The sequence below is a fragment of the Podarcis liolepis genome (assembly GCF_965112155.1).
Source record: "Podarcis liolepis genome assembly, chromosome: 6".
Taxonomy (NCBI): Eukaryota; Metazoa; Chordata; class Lepidosauria; order Squamata; family Lacertidae; genus Podarcis; species Podarcis liolepis.
In genome coordinates, this window is record NC_139559.1 from 84,226,641 (window position 1) to 84,251,098 (window position 24,458).

Below are 24,458 nucleotides of genomic sequence, written 5' to 3' on the forward strand. Positions count from 1 at the left end.
GTATCAAGTAGAGTCAATGTAACTAATTAATCTAGTGAGAAAATAAACACATTGGGAGTGATCAATTTAGCAAAAGTGCATGTATAGGTCAGAACTCTCTCACACCCACACACCCCACCCAGGAAGGAAGGAAATGAAAAGGGGAAAACAGAGTTCTAAGATAAAATTAATAGGAGAGAGGCAACTTCTTAAGATGTTCCACACAGATCTTTTAACCACCTTCAATAATGAAAAGTGCTACATAAAGATTTGATAGCCTGGACAAGATATGGACATTGCAGGTGTGTCAGAAAACTGTTTTTATTTTATTTAACAACTTTTCTTCTGCTGAAGTATGCACTTGACGAATTCTAGCAACAACTGCAAAAGTACTGGAAGTGAAAGAATTTTTCTATATTTCTCATTAATATTAAGACTTTTAAAAAGCTGACTCAAACCGCAGAAAAATATGTTAGACTAAGTGTAGCATTTCACAGACAAATTCTGCATATTTGGTGCCTATAAATATGCAAAGTGATAATTACCTTAAACTAAAAGATGGTAATAGGGGTCAAGCCACATGTTATAAAGCAGACATATGTAATGTTAGATCAAGGACAGCTTCTCCAGTCCAAGGCATCCTCAGAAGTGCAAGATGCACAATAAAATATGGTGTAAGAAAGAAGCTTGTGCCTAACTGCTTTATCAGCCGGCTATTCCCGCTGAAATATTTCCTCCAGTAACTCTTCCCAATACCAACACCAATAGGGCTGCAAGGTAAACATAGGTCTGAAATTCCAGTAGGGATAAATACAGCTGTGACAGAGGGCAAGGAAGCGGAAAAGTATTGCCAAATACTTCTTCAATTGCATTGCCAATTATTTCTTCAATGTGGCCCTCAAGTTTGCCTATCCTAACACTTTTCCTTCATTCATTTTCTGGGCACCTGGAACACATGCATTTTTTTAAAAAAAAAGATTCCTTGCCTGAAGGGCAACCAAAAAGGAGAGGAGCAATCAATATACCCCAAACTAGATGACCTTCAGAATAAAAGCAAAGAGCACAAAAGTAGTCAAACTTTTTAAAAACTCACCCAAAAAGTTGTAAATTGATGGGCTTATAATCTACTGTTGTACGTAGTGAGTTTAACTTGAAGACAGGTATCCTTGTGTGCTTGTCTTTTGTGGCACACGATAGAAACTCGGCTGCTATGTTTGTTCAGTATAGTTGTAATCCAACACATCTGGCACATGGGAAAGCCATGTACATAATCAAGGTTCCCTTTGCTTTTCCTCCCCCATGCAGCCTTGAACAGCACCCAGAAAGTGTTGTTGTTTGCCTCTCAGCATAGAGCAAGGACTTCAAAGTTACCTTTGGCTCTCCGACTGAATATGCAAACACCAATTAGAAAATGGGTCCTTGGACAGTAATCAGAAAATCTGGGTTTACCACCGAATGTGCGATGAACAGTGATATGACATCAATCATGTATCCCTGGAGTCTGTATCTGTACAATACTGTTACACTTCCCAGAAAAACCTAGGTTCACCTGCACATATCCCAAACCTAAGTGTCTATTTTGACTCTGCTCTGAGCAGTGAGTGCAGAGCACTTGAGATTCCCCTCCTGCTGCACTTATGCCCCAACTGTAACTTGCCTAGTTCTTTAGTACCCATCCTCACTCCATAGAGGCAAACTCTCCACCCTCACTATATTTCCATCTCTGGTTCAGGCAACACGGTCTGGGGAGCCTGTGCAGTTTATAACTTGCCATCTTGTAAATTTGTATTTCTGTACAGGTGCTTCATCACCATTTTGTGCAAGTGTTTTAATTATAACAACATTGATGGCTCTTACTATTTTCCCCAAGTAAGAAAGGCAGTATTGGCATTTTAAAATTGATAGCAGCTCTAACCCCTCTGGTGTGCAATCATCTCCTAGTCAGTTCACAGCCAAGTCAAAAACTGGGCCAGTTTTAGTTAACAGCTTAAGCTACACCAGACTGTGAAATCAACTTTAACTGTTAGCAATACAAGCTACAACATGCCAATTATTAAGAGAGAACTACGGTCCAATTTGTTAAAGCTGTTTTAAAAACTCCGTAGTATACCCTCCGAAATGTGCACGACATAACTAGGCATGCATTGCCAGGCAATGTACAGCTATAAAACTTGCATTAGAGGAAAGGATTTTCCTTCTTGAACTGCACAGCCATGCACAGTTCTTGATGGAACATGCATCTCCAGCAGCCAGGTGACAAGTCCTGGTGCCAATCAGATAAAGAACTTTTGAAAAGAACGCCACAAGTAACCAATCAAAGTTAGCCAGGAGAGAGGGTTAGATAAAACATGAATCTCTGAACAAACTTCAGCAAGACACAACTACCCCTATCTCTCAAAACCTCCTCGGATAAGCTGGGCGAGGGATGAACAGGTGCATAATCTTTAGCTCTACAGTTCAAAGACAGTAAATCACACTCCGGCAGGAAGCTCTGTAACCCAGGGAAAATCCTAATCAGTGCATCCCAATCTCCTCTCAGCAGAGTCATGTTTGGAAACTCCACATTTGGCTCTTGGATCCAACTTTGCAACTAGGTTGCATTAGGATTCCATAGTGAACCCCATTTGGTATTGAGAAAGATAAGAAAAATGGGGGAGGGGATCCTTCCATTGTCCTTACCCTTTCCCTCTCCCATGGAGGACCGAAAAAGAAGTGAAAACATGCACACTACATGGCAAAGAAAAAGGTGTCATTTTTCCACACAGGCTGTGAGGCATTCTCCTTACCCTTCTCCCAACAGATACAGGTCAAAAGAAACGAGTAAGAATTATCCTCAAAAAGGATTATCAGCACTAGAATAATTGGAACAAACCTAACCATGTCTACTCAGAAATCAGCCTTACTGAATTACCATATTTTTTGCTCTATAAGACGCACCAGACCATAAAACACACCTAGTTTTTGGAAGAGGAAAACAAGAAAAAAATATCCTGAGTCCCAGAAGCCAGAACAGCAAGAGGGATCATTGCGCAGTGAAAGCAGCAGCCCCTCTTGCTGTTCTGGCTTCTGGGATAGCTGCGCAGCCTGCATTCGCTCCATAACACACACACATTTCCCCTTACTTTTTAAGAAGGAAAAAGTGAGTCGTATAGAGCAAAAAATATGGTAAATGGAACTTACTCCTAAGTAGGTAGGTTTAGGACTGTAGGCTGTTACTACTTCTATACAAATCTTGGTATCCAAAAACAGGATGGTTTATTAAAGCTTGCATACTTTCCATGAAAATTAAGATTCTACACTCTAGTAGTATTGAAAGAAAAACCCAGACTGTGGGGACTCCTTTTTCACTTGCACTCATCTGGAATAGGTGTACGAAAAAAGTGGAAGAGAAATTCTTACAGCTTTGTCTTAACCATGCTTACTCAGATGCCAGCCCAAATGGTAACACCAGTTACTCTCATTCCCAGATAAGCATGCATCTGGATTTAATGGGACTGACCCTCATATACGTATGTGTGGTCATTTTCTTTCTTTTCATGTGGTCCACTTCTTGTTTCTCTAGTAGCAGCCGTCAGGCAGAAATTAAGCAGGTGAATCTTCAGACATGAAGATTAAAGAAAAGAAAAAGCCTTTCCAACTTTAGCTCTTGCATGCAATTTGGCTCCTTCTTCCATGTTTGATTCCTGCTACAGGCGCAGAAGCAGGGCCCAATTATTAAACTGTTAACCCGACTCTTAACTCTTCCTTCAACAAAAAGAACAGTATTATTTGCATAGGAGTCACAGCGCATCCCCATCATGAGCTCTTTCTCTCCACTTTTCAAGGATTGCCTCCTTTCTTCCTTGCCGTCCTCTCTTTCTTAAAACCCAATTGAGAGAGTGTGCAATTCAATAACAAGACCCACTGACTTCTGCAATTCTTTATTCCCAGGTATAAACAAATATGACTTCACCTTAATACCGCCCCTAAGCATGTGATGGGAGACCTATGGCCCTCCAACTGTTGCCAGACTACAACTCCCATCAGCCCCAACCAGCATGGGCAATGATCAAGGACTGTGGAAGTTGTAGGCCTGCACCACTTGAAACACCACACTTCCCATTACCCAATGAATTGCGGAGTTCAGCGAGACTTACTTCCCGGAAAGTACATACAAGACTCCAGCCTGACTCTCCTAACTCTTCCTAGGGACCCTCTACTCCTCATTCTTGCAGGAGGTCAGAAAGACACACCTCTCCACCTGCATCCCCCACAAATTCATGACTTGAATACAGCATGCAGCACTCCTTCCCCGGCAAGCACGCACAAAGCTACAGTGCTGACACCCCCGGTTTACAGAACTTGTTCCTGCATGATGCGGTGACACAGGCTCTGGCCTAAATGGCTCTTTTTAAAAAAGAATGAGGCAAATGCATTGAAAAGCACTATACGAGAGCCCTGTGTGCAAAGGCAACCTACCCCAGTCACTGGGGGTGGAATCAGAGAATCACAGAGTTGGAAGGCACCCTAAGGGCAATCTAGTCCAACCCCCTGCAACACAATAATCTTTTTGCCCAACATGGGGCTGGAGATTAAGACTATGATTATAAATCTGTAGATATTCTATTCCTCCTTTGTACATCTTTTTTTTTAAAGAAAATATTCATCCTCTCCCCTGGATACCATATTTTTCTAGGTTTTTTTACCAACAAAAAAAAGGTTTAAAATGGGGGTTCGTCTTATACACGAGTAGTGCTGAGGGGCGTTTTCTTAATTTGGAGTCCCCAAAAGTAGGGGGCATCTTATACATGGAGCCGTCTTATACACAGAAAAATATGGAATTTATCATACAGCATGGATGCAGGGTTCTTGTCGCTGGGGTGCAGCTCCAAGGGAACTAATAATAATAATAATTTATTTATACCCCGCCCATCTGGCTGGGTTTCCCCGGCCACAGCAAAATATTAAAATACAATAAATTATTGCCACAGAAATATTAAACGCCTATGCAATATAACCACAGGGCGAGCCCAGTTCCCCAAGGAAACTATTGCCACGGAAATATTAAACCCCTATGCAACGTAAAGCTTTACTATACAGGAGGAGTCCTGTTTAACCAAGGAAACTATCGCCACAGAAACGTTAATCCCTATGTGCAACGTTTAAAGTATCTTTATGCAGCCCCAGCAGAACTTTTCTGTGCGTGCTGGAAACGAAGCTTGGGAAGGTAGACGGGTGCAGTGGGCAGGGGAGCTTCTTCATGCGAGATCAACCAAACCCCACAGAACCAACACTCTTAAGAATCATGAGGCAGCCCGTTCCGCCGGCCCGGCAGCTGGAGTCGTCCAGCTTTAAAGAGCTTTTAAAAGGCGCCTCTCCTACTTCCTCCTCCTCCTCGCGACCTGGGACTCACCCCCAGATGACATAGTTGGTCTTGACGTTCTTGGGCCAGGAGAACTCGCCGAAGATCACCTCGTCCCCCTTGACCACGATCTCCTTCTTCTGCGTGTTGTACTGGCGCAGCACGCTCAGGACGTCCGCCATCGCCTCAGCCTCAAAGCTCCCTCAGAGAAGCCTCGCTCGCTCGCTCGCTCCCTTCGCCGGCCTCGAGGACCCGGGGCGCGCGCTCACTCGCTCGCTCCCACGGCTCGGCTCTCCTCAAGTCCGCCGCCGCCGCCGCCGCCGCCGCCGCCCTCGCTCGCTCGCTGACAGGAAAACAAACCGAACGAACCACCGAGCGAGCGACTCGCTGACTGACTGGCCCAGCCGCCGCCGCCGCGAGAAAGAGAAGAAGGACCCCACGCTGGCCTGACCTGGCTGGCGCCTGCGCACGCGAAGAGAACGGACGCCTCCCTGGAGCCCCGCCTCCTTCCTGCTCCTAGCGTTCTGAGGCGAGGCCCCGCCCCCCGCGCGTGATGGACAGCGGAGGAAGCCCGTCAGGGGCCCGCGCTCGCTGGGAAGGGAAGGGTGGAGGAAGAAAATAATCACCAAGCAGGCACTCGGATAGCCAGCCTCAAGCGGTGAGGGTCCTCGAGGGAGGAGCGGGGCCGAAAGAGGACGGGGCCAAGGGGCGGGGCCTGGGCAGAACCCCGCCCACTGTTTCCTCTTCTGCTGTTGCTGCTGCTGCCTATGGCTTTGAAGGCGCTGCCCAGGCTGAGTCTGCTGCGGGGCTGGCGAAGGTCAGTACTGGCGGGGGTGGGACGGGGGGTGGGGGTGGCGCTGTCCGCATTGCAAGGGTTTTCTTCCCTAGCAGGCGCTTTACAAGGTTTTCCCCACGCAGGGTTGCCTTGATCATGCAAGAATGCCCCTTATTTCAACGTAAAATGCCATTGATCATACAGGATTGCCCCTTGTTTCAATAATAATAATAATTTATTATTTGTACCCCACCCATCTGGCTGGGTTTCCCCAGCCACTCTGGGCGGCTTCCACAGAGACCAAAAATACACTAAAATGTCACACATTAAAAACTTAAGGGCTGCCTTAAGATGTCTTCTGAATGTCAGGTAGTTGTTTATCGCTTTGACATCTCCTTGTAAAATGTAAAATGCCATTGATCATACAAGATTGCCCCTTATTTCAATGTAAAATGCCACTGATCATACAAGACTGCCCCTTGTTTCAATGTAAAATGCCGCTGATCATACAAGATTGCCCCTTGTTTCAATGTAAAATGCTATGTCCTGCATTGATTCAGTTTGTCCTGCATTTCCCCTTTTTGCATGCTGCTGCTGCTGCTGCTTTCTCTCTGCTCCCAACCTCTTGCTGCCTCCCTTCCCTTTTTTCTCTCCACGCTCCTTCCCTTGGCAACTGGACAGCTCAATTGGTATTCCAGCATGGTGCTGACAACACCAAGCTTGCAGGTTCGATCCCCACATGGGGACAGTTGCATCAGGGCTGGATTTAGGTTTGATGAGGCCCTAAGCTACTGAAGGTAATGGGGCCCTTTATATGTCCAGCTCTCCTTTGTCAACAACAAATTGTCGCTGCTTTTTTGTGTTGAATATATGCCATATGGTAATTTATGGACCTAATAGGTATCTAAAGCCATTTGCACATAACAAAATATGTATTTTATCAAAGTAATTGTTGAAGTGAAATGCAATTAAGAAGAAGTATATTAATAGTGAAATACAATTAAGAAGAAGTATATTTTTTGGGGGGGGGCCAAGAGAGTGGGGCCACAAGCTATAGCTTTTTTAGCTTATATGTAAATCCGGCACTGAGCTGCATATTTCTGCATGGCCAGGGGGTTGGACTAGATTATCCTGGGGTCCCTTCCAGCTCTATGCCTCCTCATCTCACTCCTAAGAAGGAGCAAACCAGGGCAAGGCTTTCATGTTGTCCCTTCCAGTTCCCTGCAGGTTAGGTTATAAGGTGTCCATCGGCAAAGCTGGGCCCTTTCCCTCAGACAGCATCAGGTTCAGAGTCTCTAGAAATAAGCAATTTTGTGTCAAGAGTCTCATGCTTTCAGATTTTGGGGAGGAGTTCCAGGGAGCTATGTACCACAGCATCTCCAAGTTGCTTCAATATGCAGTATTTTTATTTTTAAAGCCTGGTACAGGTCAGGGTGGCAACGTTTGAGGGGAAAAACCTTAAACCCTTGAAAATTTATTTTTTGTGTCACGCATTTGTTTGTGTATTAAAATGGATCCCATGCTTTCTTTGTATTAGTGCTAGGATCAACCACTGGGATTCCTTCGTCACAAAACTGTAGAGTTGGAAGGGACCACCTAGGGTCATCTAGTCCAGCTTCCTGCAATGCAGGAATCTTTTGCCCAACGTGGTGCTCGAACCCACGATGCTGAGATTTGAACCTATTGATTGTGTATTTAATTAAATATATTGAATCAAATATATTGTGTATACTAAGTAATATTAAGTATATTGCAAACACTTTAATTTACGATGTGGAAATTTAATTCGCTGTGTGGCCTCCGGGTTCTGTGTCAAAGTACTCGCATTTGGTATGAAAAGTTGGACCGTCTGGTATAGGCTATACTGGTAAAGGTAAAGGGACCCCTGACCATTAGGTCCAGTCGTGACCAACTCTGGGGTTGCGGTGCTCATCTCGTTTTATTGGCTGAGGGAGCTGGCGTACAGCTTCCGGGTCATGTGGCCAGCATGACTAAGCTGCTTCTGACGAACCAGAGCAGCGCATGGAAACACCGTTTACCTTCCCGCCAGAGCGGTACCTATTTCTCTACTTGCACTTGACGTGCTTTCAAACTGCTAGGTTGGCAGGAGCAGGGACCGAGCAACAGGAGCTCACCCCGTCGCAGGGATTTGAACCACCGACCTTCTGATCGGCAAGTCCTAGACTCTGTGGTTTAACCCACAGCACCACCCGCGTCCCCTAGGCTATACTGTTACGTCATGCCAAATGAAGAAACAGTCTGCAAAGTTTGCTAGTTGATGGTGTGTTATCCTGTGAAAAGTAAGCACTTCCAGATCTCATAGATTTAAAAATGGGGGGAGGGATTAAGCATATCCAGTGGCGTAGCGTGGGTTGACAGCACCCGGGGCAAGGCAAGTAATTTGCGCCCCCTAACCCGTGGATTTGCGCCCCCTAACCCTAACCCCCAGATGTTGCGCCCGGTGCGGCCGGCCCCCCCTGCACCCCCCACGCTACGCCACTGAGCATATCCTGGATTCTCCCGCCAGGAGTGACACATATTTGTATATAAACACATATTACAGATCTTCAGTAGTCTTTCCTCACAAGGGAAACAACCCATAAATTCTTAGGAAAGAGGTTGCACAAAATATTGTACCTGGCATGCATGAAAGACCACCTGCCTGTATAAGAACTTGCATAAATGTAGTAAATAGCATGCACATTATAGTGCATAACAGTTTGCATGTTATTTACAGAAAGGACATTATGAAGCATCAAAACATGTGAAGCAATTATGCGGTACTAGTTGTATGGCAGGTTTGTAAGCAGGTTATTGCCTAGTTGCCTGTGGCAAACAAGGGCTACCTCCAGGTGGCCAAGCCAGGATGCTTTTGCAAAATGGCAGAGTTGGGTGTTCTCTCTCTCTATTCCTGTGAGGTTATCAGTATGCTACAAATGCAGGTAATGTTTGTTGACAATGGATTTTTCCGGGCTACTCTCTGCTGGCAGAAAAGTTCTTTAACACCATCCGGACTTCCTCAGAGTCAAGAGTGCTCCTTAGGTAGTAATCTTATATAGTGGTACCTCGGGTTACATACGCTTCAGGTTACAGGTGCTTCAGGTTACAGACTCCGCTAACCCAGAAATAGTACCTCAGGATAAGAACTTCGCTTCAGGATGAGAACAGAAATCGTGCTGCGGCGGCAGCGGGATGCTCCATTAGCTAAAGTGGTGCTTCAGGTTAAGAACAGTTTCAGGTTAAGAACGGACCTCCGGAACGAATTAAGTACTTAACCCGAGGTACCACTGTAATTATAATAATTTATCTTATACACTTATACACTATTAAACATTCTGATCTCAATGTGACATATTTCTGAGTAGAGACGTATAGGCTATTTTTATTCAAAATTTTATACACCACATCAAAAATAAACTCAGATCTAGTTACAAAAAATAGTAATACCATATATAGTAATAAAAAGATAAATCTCAGTAAACAGTTCAGTTCTGCTGAAGTCTTAATGACGTGCAAAATGTTAAAAAACAGTTGCCAACTCCCTTTCTTGTTTCATTTTGCTTAGATGTTATTTGCTCTGTAAACATTGACTAAGCTCTGGAAAATAAGATTAATATATTCATTTGGCTCCATTTATGATTTTATTTCAGAATGGGGAACAGTACATCTGCTACCACAGACTTCTCTAACACTGCCACTGCTAACCAGATAGAGGTGAGTGGAAATGGCTTTTACCTTCAATGGACTCTACTGCCAGTATTTTGTGTGAAATTTATTCATTTATACCCTTGCCCCTTAACCAAAGAAGCTCCTGGAGTGTCTTAGAGAAATTAGTATTAAGCCCTCAGGTTCACAAAATATGTGACACATGAGGAAGTAGAGAAAATACTTTTAAATTATTGTTTATAAATTTTCAGGTTTTTTAATAATAATAATAATAATAATAATAATAATAAAACACCTTTATTGTTATTGTACAACCTGTCATTTTTAAATGACACATTACAGTGGTACCTCGGGTTACATACGCTTCAGGTTACATACGCTTCAGGTTACAGACTCCACTAACCCAAAAATACTGCTTCAGGTTAAGAACTTTGCTTCAGGATGGGAACAGAAATTGTGCTCCGGCGGCACGGCAGCAGCAGGAGGCCCCATTAGCTAAAGTGGTGCTTCAGGTTAAGAACAGTTTCAGGTTAAGAACGGACCTCCGGAACGAATAAAGTACTTAACCCGAGGTACCACTGTATTATTATTTGTTGAATCTATTTCCTGCCCTTCCTTTCGATAGAGCCCAGGGTAGAAAACACATCCCCAAATCAGAAATATAAACATATGCAATAATGAAACATGTTTTTAATTGTTGTTTGGATTAGAGAAAATTCATGAAAATTATTAATACATAGCACCTTTCACATGGCACATATTCAAACTCCGAGAATATGTCCTGTTGGTGGAACTGTGAAGCCATGAAGACTTATTGGCCCTTTACGCCCATTTTTCCCAGACTCCCTGGACTGTTGTTATGGTTGAAATCAGCACCACTGTTAGAAATAGTCCAAACACATTGGGTTTGTGTGCCTTCTTTCTGTATTTAAAGGCAGTAACTCCCCAGTTAAATAAAAACCACTTGTCTTATCTTATGGTGGCAGCCCACCTCCTATAGCCCAAGGTGGAAAGATGGTCCAAATTTTAGATTTGATATTTGGCTCAAAAAAGGCTGTACATATTTTAATCATTGGAAAAACTCACTCATCATTCTGAGTGCTGTGTGGAACTGTGGAGCCCAAGGATTATGTGTGAATGACCTTGATGGTGTTATCTAAGTAACTGTACCCATCTGAATATAGTCCATGTAAAGTATGAATTCATTTGGAATGTAACTAGTCCTTTTCCAATTCGTTTCCCCCATTTATGTCTTTGCTTGCTTGCCTGTATTTTCCCTTATTCTTTCCCTTACAATTATGTTAATGCTCGTTTATTGGTTATTCTATACAGTGGTGCCCCGCAAGACGAATGCCTCACAAGACGAAAAACTCGCTAGACGAAAGAGTTTTCCGTTTTGGAGGTGCTTCGCAAAACGAATTTCCTATGGGCTTGCTTCGCAAGACGACAATGCCTTGCGAGTTCCTGCGGGGTTTTTTTCCTCCCCCCCCCCTTTTTCTAAGCCGCTTATCAGCTGATCCGATCAGCAGATAAGCCGCTAAAAGCCGCTAATAGCGCTAATCCGCTAATCCGTCAATGGGCTTGCTTCACAAGACGAAAAAACCGCTAGACGAAGACAATCACAGAATGGATTCTTTTCATCTTGCGAGGCACCACTGTAAACCTATTCCGTAAAGATACTCAGTATTGTAAAAATGTATTTATGCTATTTTTCTTTTGCATATTTAGCACGCCCATGAAGTGCATGTTTGTTTTGCCTTAGTTTCTTTTTCTCTTTCTACTTAAAAGATTTTTTTTTAAAGTACTCAGATTACCCGGTATATTCAAGCTCATTCTGTGAAGAATGTTGGCAAAAGCATGTCGTGCTTGATGCAAACAGCGAGATGTTTAAGATGACAAATGTGAACCTTAGGTTTTATTTTTGCAGTTTAAAGAGGTAATTCCCTTCTAGATTATAGTTAAATATTTTGATTATTTTTGGAGGGCCAAGACTTGAGAAGATTCTGCCTCCCCCAGTCTTTGTAGGCAGTTGTAGGAGGGGAAAATCTAAATGCAAGAACCTTGATATTGTTAAAAACTTAAAAGCTTACATTACGTATAGAAACTGCTCACACAAGCTTTTCTTAAAACACTTAGCGAACTATCTCAGACAACTGTGTAGTGATCTTCTCGAAAACCACATGCTCCTACTGCAACATGGCAAAGAAGCTATTTGAAGATATGAATGTGAACTACACAGCCATCGAACTGGACATGTACGAAAACGGAAGCCAGTTTCAAGATATTCTTCATCAAATGACTGGCGGCAGGACAGTGAGTACTTTCCAAGTTTGGTCACCTATAGCAGAAACTTCGGGGGGGGGGGATTCTGTCTCCAGCCCACACCCCCAGTAGATGCATTTCTTCCTACAGCAAATAATTGACCTGTGGAACTCGTAGCCACAAGATGTGGTGATGGGATGACATAGACCTCTCTCTGTGTGAATTAATCAGTGACCACCAATCATGACAACATGTGCCTATGAACCTCTGAATAAAAGTTACAGCAGACTGGTTACAACCCTAACAATAGGAGTGGGAGCTAATGCTTTGTGCTCTGTTGTGACCTTCCTGGATGTTACCTCATTAAGATATTCATATCCATCAGATGTGGCTACCTGTTGTTTTTTTTAAGTTTGCTTTCCGTGTTTGATTTCATGGTAAAACTTTCAGAGCATAGGATTTAGACAATCTAGCATGACCTCCTGTCTGCAGAATATGTTGTATACATACGATTGTGTATCATCTGACCCGTCTACTGCAATTATTAAGTTTGCAGATGACACCACCATAATGGATTTAATAACAGGCGGAGACGAACCAGCGTATAGAGGGGAGGTCCAAAAAATATCTACATGGTGCCTAGGGAACAACTTGCACCTTAATATCAGCAAGACAAAGGAGATGGTGTTGGACTTTCAGAGGAAGAGAGAACTAGCCCCGTTGTACATTGGGGAGGGCTGTGTGGAGAGAGTCTCTTCCTTTAAATTCCTAGGAGTTTATCTCAGTGAAGACCTTATTTGGAAAATAAATACAAGAGGTGGTTAAGAAAGCCCAACAGAGACTCCATCTCCTCAGAGTATTGCGAAAGAACGATGTCAATCAACATTTGATGATCTCCTTCTACCGGTCCACAACAGAAAGTGTCCTTTCATACTGCATCACGGTGTGGTACGCTGGTTTGACATCATCTGATAGGAAGTGCCTACAGAGGGTAGTGAATACAGCACAAGATATTATGGGCTGTCCCGTGAATCCGCTGGATGAAATAGCGGAAGAACGTTGCCTCAGGAACGTGAGGAAAATTCTCAGGGATGAGTCACACCCTGGCCTGCACTTTCTTGATCTCCTGCCCTCAGACAGAAGATATAGAAGCATGATTAGTCGCACCAACAGGGTAAAGAACAGCTTCTATCCGTGGACTGTTAGGCTGCTGAATGAAAAGATAACAACAGGGCAACTGGCTTTCGGGTTTGGTGGGTGTGCATCAGTAAATGAGGGGAATTAAGACTAAGAGAGCTGAGTGGGGGGTGCTCATGTGATCTCACTGTATACAAGTTGTACACGTGACAATAACGTATTTCAATTCAATTTCAATATTGAAGAGTTGGGCATTGCTTGCCCAACTTGCAGTGCCATTTATGCATACCATTTGTCCAACTCCATAGCTATTTCTGCAACAGCTCAGAAATACTATACTGCAGGCATGTCCAACAGGTAGATCACTGGACGTCTGCAGTAGATCACTGGGAGATCATTGGCTCCCCCCAAAGAAACTGAACAACTGTGGATCCCCTAAAAGAAGCTCAACATTTTACCTCCTCCCTGAAAAAACTCAACAACTTTGACCCGAACCCTGCAAAAACGGGCCTTCCTCCTTCCTAAAAAAAAACTTTTGACCTGCCAGCTTTTAACTCTGAGTAGATCACAGTCTCTTGGGAGTTAGCCATCCCTGCTATACCGGGACATAAGTGGTAACATTATAGAATATACAGCATGTGTGTTTTAAGCTTATATGCAAGAAATAAGTTTCATTTGTTAATTTTTATACTCAACAGGTTCCAAGAATATTTATCAATGGAACATTTGTCGGAGGTGCTACAGACACACAGAGACTTCATCGGGAAGGCAAACTGCTCCCATTAGTTCACCAGTGTCTCTTGCGAAGAGGGCGAAACTCAGAACAGCCATGTAGTCTTCCTTGATTCCCTTTCTTCTGACACAGTTGTGTTGCTGGAGTTTACTAGACTGCGTATACTTAGTTATGAATTCTTACACCCCGGTACTCTGGTTTCAGTACTATTTATGTGTTCAAAATATGTATGGAAGGTTTTCAACGGCCAGATAATTTATCACGATCCAGTTCATCCTAAATTCACAATGCACTCTTGTACATTCTCAAGACAAAATAAGCTCTGTTGAAGAAGTAAAAATGCATAGGAGTGCACTGCTTGATTTCAATTTAACCACAAATTCTATTTAAATACTTAAATTTCATTTAGGTCCAACCCAATGCAAATAGCTAACTACACAGTCCTAACCACACCGACACAGAAGTAAACCCTATTGAATTCATTGGGGTTTTCCTCCCAGGTCACAGTATTGCAGCTTAAATTAAGGTAGGTAGCCGCGTTGGTCTGACGCAGTCGAAATAATAATCCTAATAAAAATGCCCAGTAGCACCTTAGAGACCAACCAAGTTTGTTCTGAGTATAAGCTTTCGTGTGCATGCACACTTCTTCAGGTATCTGGTATCTGAAGAAGTCTGCATGCACGCAAAAGCTTATGCCCAGAGCAAACTTAGTTGGTCTCTAAGGTGCTACTGGACATTTTTTTATTTCAAGCTTAAATTAAGTTGCACTTGGGCATCATTGAAATCAATATGGGAAGTTAATAGTGACTTAGTTTCCCCTGAAGTGTAGTAACTAACCTCAGCTTCATCTAGAATCAGTTCAAGATTCAGCTAGTAAATTCTGTAGCAAAGAATTACTACATGTGTCAAATGTAAAGAGAGCTTGTGCATTAATTCTGTGGCTGTATTAGCTATCAGAACCATGGGATGGAAAGCCAGCTGGCTTGGCCCCAGCCGGAGCATCTCCCGTCTCAGCCTTGCCGCTGCGGAGATCCATCAGTCATCCTCCTCCAAAATGCATCTGAGACTCATGCAACTGTGCATGAGCACACATTATTCAGCAGTGTAAACGCACAACAGAGCTGGATCGAGGCATGGGTACTAGGCTACGTTTATTGAATTTCAGTCAGGACAAAGAAAAACATGGCTTCTCTCCTTGCCGTTCTTCTCGGAGAGAGAGAAAACAAAAGCAATACAGAGTGGATGTTCCGCTCACGGGACTCCAGCAATCTGCGCTGGAATGCAAACAGGCATGTAACAATCCCACATATCTGCAGCAAGGGTGGAATGGAATTCCCAACATTAGCTACCTTGTAGTACGCTATGTTTATCCTAGCATAGATGTCTCCTTTATTCAAATTAGAGCAGCATCTCTGGCCTCTTAGACAAAAGCTGCAGTTCGAATTAAATGGAGCAGTCCCCACACGCCACCCTTTCCGTTGGTATTAAACTACAAGAAATGCATGTTGCATGCATTAATTGTGCTGGCAGTTGGAACACTGCCAAGGACACACGAATAAAAATGTGTGTGTGTGTGTGTGTGTGCCAGCTTCCAAATAGGGTTGATGCTGTTAGCTTGTTTCAAAAATCAAAAAAGAATCACAAGGTATACGCATTATGCTGAGCTGTGGTTAATGGAAACCAGATGCAAGCATTTTGAACTCCTTGTTGTGACTATGCCCAAGGGGGTGTACAAGCAAAGAGTCTAGCTGGCGCACTCTCCCTTCCCGAAATCTTTGCCAGACCTTGAAAGCAATGGCAGAGGATTAGCTTGTCACAGTTCAAATCAAGCAGGTGGAGAGGCGAGAGGAGGAAAGATATTAAAGAAGTGTGGTATTGTGATCTGAAGTGACAGGCTAAAGCTACAGGTAAAGTAGAACGGACTGTTTTTAAAACACATCTTCAAGCTTCCCTGGTGCAGAACACCGAAGTTTCTCTAGCCCACTGCTGCAACAATGCTTATTTTTATTTTTATGATTATATATTACAAACGACATTTTATACTATGAGTAGCTAACTTGTGGCTCTACAGCTCCTACCAGCCATTGGGTGATAGGTATAGTTCATCAACATCTGGAAGGGGCGTGATCCTGTTTTTCAGTGGTATTTTCTACAAGTTTTCCCTGTTGCTGAATACTTGAGCAAAGTAAGATACTTCAGTATTTGCCATTAAGTGTGTGCAATTATATAATGTACATTTGGTGGCGCTGTGGGTTAAACCACAGAGCCCAGGACTTGCTGATCAGAAGGTCGGCGGTTTGAATCCCCATGATGGGGTGAGCTCCCGTTGCTCGGTCTCTGCTCCTGCCAACCTAGCAGTTCGAAAGCACATCAAAGTGCAAGTAGATAAGTACCTTCCGGCGGGAAGGTAAACGGCGTTTCCATGCGCTGCTCTGGTTCGCCCGAAGTGGCTTAGTCATGCTGGCCACATGACCCGGAAGCTGTACGCCGGCTCCCTCGGCCAATAAAGCGAGATGAGCGCTGCAACCCCAGAGTCGGTCACGACTGGACCTAATGGTCAGGGGTCCCTTTACCTTTACCTTATAGCTAGCTTTAATCCTTATTGCTATCCCGCTTTTCAAACATACTGTCAACCAAAAGACCTTTCCCTCGGTACTTTCACATGCTTGAGCCAGAATGCCAATGCTTTGACAGGGCAGAGCAGCCAACTTCTTTACAAGGTACAGTTGTGCAACAAGAAGCACCACACTCAATGTGGAAACCCACAATTACATAACTTTGTGCTTTTATCTCTGTGCTTCAAATGAATATGGGAAACTTGCAGTCGCTGGAGTAGCTCAGAGAGCAGCAAAAGTAAGTGTAGATTTCAATTCAATGAACTGTGACACTACTAACATGGCTTGTGCCCAAAGTACATTGTTTCTAATCTGTGATTGATGAAGCCACACAAAACACAAAAGGAAATCCATTGTCTGTGAATACCTTTATTGTGACCAAGAATAAAATGTCACAAAATAGTTATCGAGCTAGTGTGACGTGTGAGGAGTGGCTCATTATACCGTCATGGAATCATGTGCAATGAAGGACATATTAGAAATATTTTAAATTGAAATGGCTAGCCAGTGAACTTTTAATCCCTACAACACTTTCTAAGGGAAAGAGACAATAAAAGGAGTACACTACTAATGCCTTCTCAAAGTTCAGTTTAGTTCAGCGGGTCTTACTACCAGGTAAGTGAGTACAGGAATGTAGCCTTAAAGTGTTAGAGCAGGGGTGCTGAATATTGTTCGACTCCCAGCAGTACTAGGAAGCACAGCCAGTGGTCTGGGATGGTGGGAGTTGTCAAAAAGCATCCGAAGGGACCCAAGTTCACCATACTGCTCTAGAAAGTGGGTGTTACAATTCATAACCTTCATGCTAGTGCATTTGTCCCTGTTCAAATCAATTTTATCTCAAAACACATACAGTGGTACCTCGGGTTACATACGCTTCAGGTTACAGACTCCGATAACCCAGAAATAGTACCTCGGGTTAAGAACTTTGCTTCAGGATGAGAACAGAAATCGTGCTCCGGCGGTGGGAGGCCCCATTAGCTAAAGTGGTGCTTCAGGTTAAGAACAGTTTCAGGTTAAGAACGGACCTCCAGAACGAATTAAGTACATAACCAGAGGTACCACTGTATTTGTTTATTTTTCTCCTTCCCAAAAATGACGCAACAACTACTGTACGTGTATTTGGCTGAATTGGTTGGCCTTCCTATGGCATCGCCACGATAACCACGTGAAAACCAGTGCAAATTCCTTCCATTCATTTCTGCACCAAAAAGCCGCCACACCACCTAGTGCCCCCTTAATGGTAAAGCCAACCTTGAAACATATTTTCTCGATCTGAAATGTGAAATTGGTGATCTTACAAGATAACCACAGCTCTGGAACTGTCTTTCTCCTAAACAACTATGTCAGTACGGAGGCGAATGGGGCAGGCATGGTCGAGAAAGCTTACAGGAAGGATAAGTGCATTGTGAGAATTCGTAAGGAAACACACAATGGTTGTGAGAGCCACCAAAAGCTTAACAGCCAAGGACAAAGAAGAGAAGTTTGGATTCGATATCCTGCTTTATCACTACCCTAAGGAGTCTCAAAGCGGCTAACAATCCCCTTTCCCTTCCTCCCCCACCACAAACACTCTGTGAGGTGAGTGGGGCTGAGAGACTTCAGAGAAGTGTGACTAGCCCAAGGTCACCCAGCAGCTGCATGTGGAGGAGTGGAGACGCGAACCTGGTTCACCAGATTACGAGTCCACCGCTCTTAACCACTACACCACACTGGCTCTCTCCACAAAGGCCAACTTACATCAGAGGCCTGGAAACAAAGGGTCACATCTAATGAAGCCCACCCACCTGGGCAATAAAATTTCTCTGCTCCTCCATGTCTGCCCTGGAATATCCCCCAACCCTCAGGAAAAGGCTTTGAGGGTGCATGGGAGGCTGAAAGGGGGTGGCAGGAAGAAGGGAGAAATCCCACTGCATGAGGGAATGCCCACTTGTGCTACACTGGACCTCACCCAAAGAGGCAGAAGTAGGCAGCATTCAGCACCTGCCCAACATCTGTTCCAGCTGATCTTTATGGCCTCATTTTCCATACACATGCCTACCATTTAGTGAGCCTTATGTTAGTACATGCATATTGATTGTGAAGTCATTTAAGAGAATGATATGCATAGAATTTATTTTGTACTTGTCATGTTCTACAAATCATAATGTAGATTAGGAACAATTCATTTGCAGCGTCAAAAACCGTTCATGTAATTATTTAAGGATTAGGGTTATGAGTAAGATCAAAAACCACATTCTCTGGAAATGTTCACCTTTCTTATTAAGAAAGTGATCATGTCACAGTTAAAGATGCACTATTTGATTATTATTATTATTATTTTTAAAAAAGATATTAAGGCTGATTTTCCAGCATGTTTTAAAGTAGAAGTCAGATACCAACACAAACCTCTTAAGGCATTTGTGTTATACTCAAATTATTTCATGAAGCTGTGACAGCTGTTTTCATTTTAAAATTAAACCTTCAAGAGGAGATTTTGATTTCGACTTTACACATCCCCAATCCTCTACTCAAAATAGCCTTCTCCTTATGCTGTGTATATAGGTAGTGATTATCAGGGCTTCATTACCCACATTCACAAGTAATGTATTTTGCTCCAATAGAAGGCAGTTTTTAATTCTAAAAAACTGAGCAGCAAATTCAGTCAAAATACAAGCAAACAACAAAATGTATAAACTTCAATTGTAAAAGTTTAAATGGATTAATTTTGTAATTCATAGGCAGTCTTCCTTCTTGTTTTGAATGACATAGTGCACCTTTAACATATATAAAGCAAAAATCACAACATAGAGACCTGAATAACAGCATTTTTTCCTGCCATTGCAAGAGTTAAAAGTTTTGCTAAGTTCTTTATGACCCTGTTAAGTAATATTTATCTACCAATTGGACAAACAAACACATTTCACACTAAACATACCATTAAAAAAACATTTTGCACAGATGCTGGTAAATATCTCTATCTCAACGTTTCTTAAAGAACTGAAACTGAACCCTCAAGTGAAAACTGATCTTCCCACAATATTAATAAAATAAATTAATCTGGTCTATGGATTACCAATTTGTAATGAACAGCTTTTTGTATATAGGGTTTTCCCACTATACAATATAGTTCCATCAAATAAATGCAAAAACAAAAACACGCAAAATGCTGGTATGTCTAGGTTGCCTTTATAATGTTGCATTAACATGTAAAAGGAATTATTTCTAAGACATTTACACTTTTTATCCTTTTACCACAAAGACCTATTCCCGCCCCACCCCATCCATTTCCTATTTTAATGCTAGCCTGTTCAATTGTACACTCTCAGATCTCAGGGTGGCGTGGCTTAAGGCAGAACTCAATTATTTAGGGGGAAAGCTGCATACCTACAGATTCAAATGAGTGCCCATTTCATATGATACATGTCTTAAGGCATTCTAAACAATAACACGACTGTTTACCCAATTAAGGCTCTTTTTCATTCTGTAGAAAAAGCTAACACCAAAACCCTATTTACCAGTCTATTAAAACAATGTCACCACATCCTATGTTAACCTTATTTAGACACAGCTTTCTGCCTAGCTGGGCCCTCAATTTCTCAAACTTGTTACTAATCTTCTCTAGTGAAACCATCTCAACTGGAGTCCTTTTGTGCCATTCAAATACATGCAATCGCACACCAGTATGAGGGTGGGAGTACACAAAGCTGCTCTGTGAAACCATCAGAGGCGATGGCCATAAGAGGTCATTGCACAATAGGCCTAAGCAGCTGCAATACTTTCTGATCCACTAGCCATGGCTAAAAACTTGGGAGCCAGTTATTTGGTTGGTTGCTCACTGCCACCCAACCAGCTTGAATTTCCGAGAAAAGCTTCAATTAAGGGGTATGTTGGCACAGATGTTAATCATGGTTAGCACTAAAGTCAGAAGCTGATTAAAAATCCCAATGAAGTGTAAATCGTAGTTAGCATTAACCAGTGGTGATGTAACCCTTAGCCATTGTTGAGGCTCAACTCAAACTTAAGGCCCTCTCAACCAGTTTAATGAATTTGTTGTGTTTGCTTCAGCCTATAGGCTCCGTCTACTACCTGACAGAAAAGAACACCTTTACAAAAGTGTAAAGAAACAGCAAATATAAATATTTATCATTAAAAAAAGAACAAAGGTGAGACTAGCAGCGCAAATCATACCTGGAACAGACAAACCTCAGAAAAGAAAGTGGCCAAACGGAGAAAGGGGAATTAAGATGGCCTCTATAACTACTGAAAGGGGAAAGATACCCGATTAGAGCACTATTCATTCAGTCCTTCCCATGTACTTCCGTAAATCAAATAATGAGAAAAATGAATGGCAGCTAAACAGTAGCTGGGTTGTGAAAGAGTCACAAGTTAAGACAGTAGCATTTATGTAGCGAGAGATGTGACAGCATTAAAATATATTCAGAATTAGTGTATGTAAAAGCAATAACGTCATGGTGTATTCCATAGACCCTCAACAATTTACGACTCATGAGCCAGAAGATGTGACATACACCAGGGATTTCATGTACTCTTCCGTGAGCTCAGGAATATTCTGCACATGTAACAGGAAATTCTCATATGCACATGGACTCCACAGAAACACACACAAGGCACCAGTGCCTGCCTGGGCTTGGATTACGCTCAAAGTCTTGCTTTATGGACTGTCTACTTATGAGCTCCCGTTGCTCGTTCCCTGCTCCTGCCAAACTAGCAGTTAGAAAGCACGTCAAAGTGCAAGTAGATAAATAGGTACCACTCCGGTGGGAAGGTAAACGGTGTTTCCATGCACTGCTCTGGTTTGCCAGAAGCGGCTTAGTCATGCTGGCCACATGACCCGGAAGCTGTACGCCGGCTCCCTCGGCCAATAAAGCGAGATGAGCACCGCAACCCCAGAGTCGGTCACGACTGGACCTAATGGTCAGGGGTCCCTTTACAGCATTAATCAGCTCATGCTTTACAACAGCTTGTATCCACATTTTCATGAGCAGGAGGCTGCTCACGTAACAAGGCTTTCCTGCCCTTTTTCTTCCCACCTGTACCATATGCCACATTTTCCTGGGGTTTCAAATTGCCAGGAGAAGCTTTGATTCGGGGTGGGGGGGGGAGCAGTGGAGAGGATGGGCAGGAAAAATAAGGCCTTGTATCCTCCTATGTAACATGCAGGTTTGAAACAGCATACGGAAGCAGAAAGAACAATGTCAGTTAAATTTTAATTTGTGTTCCCAAAATCTCATAAAGTGCTAATTGCATCCCTTTTCAAAGAGATCATTTTTTTCCCTTATCTCTGCGCGTTCATCAGTCCTGCTAAAGTCTTCCTTTTTCTGATTATTAATTTAGACCGTTTTTGTAATTATGAGTCTTACCATTTGAAGAAAGACATGCACTTGAAGGAATCAACACACTTTCCAGGAAATACAGTTCCCTTCTCAATACTTCTTTTAGCATTAGGGCCTTAATTTTTTATTCTTCCACCCCCAAAGTACCTATGTATGCTATTCCTACAAACATTTCTCAGTATTTTCCATTTCTGCATCCTCTTTTCTAGAGACTCCTCAAGTAGCAGCTCCACAGTGACATTTATAGGACTTTCCCAGAGTTAATAACTTAGTTCCATTATAATGAGCATATGAAAAACTTTTAACTCAGAATTAACTGTTTGTTTGCCCAAATGCTAACTATTTTTGTTTTTCTTTTTGCAGAAGCATTCATTCAATTTCTTCAAGCACTCAATCACTCATAGCTGCTTAGCAACCTGTCCTATAGCAACACTTTAATGCTACCTACCTAGTAACCAACTGAAGTCTGGCCTGTTCTGCCCACATAAACCTGTACAATTTGTTTGCAATACAAGGGTGCCCAGAATAGAGGACACAACAGAGATAACTAGAACATAGAAGAATGATTAAGAGCCTTTAACCATCTTGGATGCAGGACCAATTATGACACCTCACCTTCTACTCTGAATTTGCTGCTCCCTTCCTTCCTTCCTCCTTACCTGCTACACTCTGCTGCTTCTGCAACACAGCCAGAAAAAGGCAGGATTGAATTTCATAGCATATTGACATCAAAATCAGAATAGCTAGCCATAACCCTGAGAAACATTTGTATACTGTAGATGAACTTCTGCAAAACGGGGCTTAACTCCTACATTTTCTCATAAAATATTGGCACAATGTCCATGAATTGATCTAAAAGGATCAATGATATTGTTTGGGACAGGCATGGCCAAACTTGGCCCTCCAGATGTTTTGGAAATACAACTCCCATCATCCCTAGCATCATCCCAGTGGTTAGGGATGATGGGAACTGGAGGCCCAAGTTTGGCCATGCCTGGAAAGGCAATTCAGATCATTTGCTTGAACAACTGAATTCTGAATGCCATCTGGCAGGCAGGTCACAAATGACATCTGGCTTTTTCCATGCTCTTTTACATTCCTGGAGTGTGTCAAACAATGAGCATTTTTCAACGAAGTCGACTCAGGAGTTCTGGAGAATAAAAACAGCTAGCCTAATCAAAAAAACAGACCTAGAACCAATACTTTGTGTATCATAGATTAGTGTCTGTAAAAAATGTCAAAGAGGGGGAAAAACAATAGGGCTTTGCTGAAAGAGGCATCAAAACTGCACAACCAGTAATGCAATATGCTCTTAGAAGATTTGACTAGCATTTCCTCAACAGTCAACCCACTCTATAGCCATATAGAAAATCTCTTCTGAGGCCAAGGGAAATCTCAAAAGCAATGTATTATGTGGGTGGAGTGGAGTTACTACCCTTTAATGGGGTAGGAAGCAAAATTCTACAGGGCATAGCAACATAATCTGGCACACGTAGCTTTGGCCCTGTATACCTGAAGGAGTGTGTTAACCCCCATCATTCTGCTGAGGTCCAGCTCTGAGGGCCTTCTGGCGGTTCCCTCACTGCGAGAAGTGAAGCTACAGGGAACCAGGCAGAAGGCCTTTTTGGTGGTGGAGCCCACCCTGCGGGAATGCCCTCCCATCAAATGTCAAGGAAATAAACAACTAATTGACTTTTAGAAGATATCTGAAGGCAGCCATGTTTAAGGAAAGTTTTAATGTTTGATGTTTTATTGTGTTTTTAATATTCTGTTGGGAGCTGCCCAGAGTGGCTGGGGCAACCCAGTCAGATGGGCGGCATACAAGTAATAAAATTATTAGTGTTAGTACTATTAACTCTTCAGAATCTCACCAATGTTTATGACAGGGGAGTGGCCAACCAGTGGACCTTCAGACATTGCTGTACTACAACTCCTATCATTACTGGATATGCTGACAAGGTCTGATGGGTGTTAAGAGTCCAGCAACATCTGGAAGCCACCAATCAGCCACCCACCCCGGATTAGGCTCTTCTTTCCTGCAAATCCACTGGCATTCCTCTACAAAGGAACTGGCCCTAAATCTCAGCCTGCAAAACAACTGGAAGCAGGCAACTCTCAAACTTACGTGGGAGTTACATTCCAGGGGTAATGCATGAAGTCAAAATTACATATAGTCAAAACATACCGGATGCAATGATGGATGGAATTGTAAAAGTTAGGGGGTTTTTTTAGGTCTGCCTCCTTGTTTGTTTCTTTTTAACTTGCCAAGTGCATAAAACTGAATGCACACAAGCGAAGTGTGTATAACACGAGTTAACTGTACTTAATTTTGAAAGTGTAAAAATATGGTAGTTACAGCTATTCCTTTTAGTTTTCAATGAATTAAATTTGTGCTAAAGCCACACAAAGTCATGTCAGCTTCTTTCTACTTGAACAATTAGCTTATTCTGACTCGCCTAATGTTTACACCAAACTTTTACCAACGCTGTACAAAGCATACTTTATGTTAGTAACGTTGTATGTGTAGCAACTATTTTCACACTTAGTAGCAATTTCCTATTCTATCATTTACCATTTTCTGTGCTTTTGATATTCTCATACCTAGGGAGAGGGCAGT

General features: G+C 42.7%; 2 protein-coding genes and 1 long non-coding RNA gene across 4 annotated transcripts in view; 1 reads left to right on the top strand and 2 right to left on the bottom strand.

Moving 5' to 3' along the window:
* The window catches only part of CDC73 (cell division cycle 73), a 106,162-nt gene extending 100,355 nt beyond the window's left edge, over positions 1–5,807 (bottom strand). Inside the window, exon 1 of the mRNA XM_083506811.1 lies at positions 5,372–5,807. Within this exon, the coding sequence (XP_083362937.1) occupies positions 5,372–5,502 (131 nt within the window). The 5' untranslated portion in view covers positions 5,503–5,807. The remainder of the gene's footprint in view (positions 1–5,371) is intronic.
* Positions 5,808–5,984: 177 nt separating this feature from the next.
* Positions 5,985–16,923, top strand: GLRX2 (glutaredoxin 2). The gene is made up of 4 exons (XM_083506890.1): positions 5,985–6,137; positions 9,746–9,809; positions 11,898–12,074; positions 13,859–16,923. The coding sequence occupies exons 1-4, from the start codon at positions 6,088–6,090 to the stop codon at positions 14,003–14,005; spliced, it is 438 nt and encodes a 145-aa protein (XP_083363016.1). The 5' UTR covers positions 5,985–6,087; the 3' UTR covers positions 14,006–16,923.
* A 1,680-nt stretch (positions 16,924–18,603) lies between these two features.
* Positions 18,604–24,458, bottom strand: part of LOC310708495 — a 227,006-nt gene continuing 221,151 nt past the window's right edge. For both annotated transcript variants that reach the window (XR_014527050.1, XR_014527051.1), the window contains exon 2: positions 18,604–23,353. This is a non-coding gene — a long non-coding RNA (uncharacterized lncRNA). The remainder of the gene's footprint in view (positions 23,354–24,458) is intronic.

Bases quoted from the DNA above. Each gene is read 5' to 3' on its own strand.
- GLRX2 (XM_083506890.1), top strand. From the start codon at position 6,088: ATGGCTTTGAAGGCGCTGCCCAGGCTGAGTCTGCTGCGGGGCTGGCGA. The intron at 6,138-9,745 runs GTCAGTACTGGC...ATTTTATTTCAG, and splicing joins CTGCTGCGGGGCTGGCGAAG to AATGGGGAACAGTACATCTG. The intron at 9,810-11,897 runs GTGAGTGGAAAT...TAAAACACTTAG, and splicing joins CCACTGCTAACCAGATAGAG to CGAACTATCTCAGACAACTG.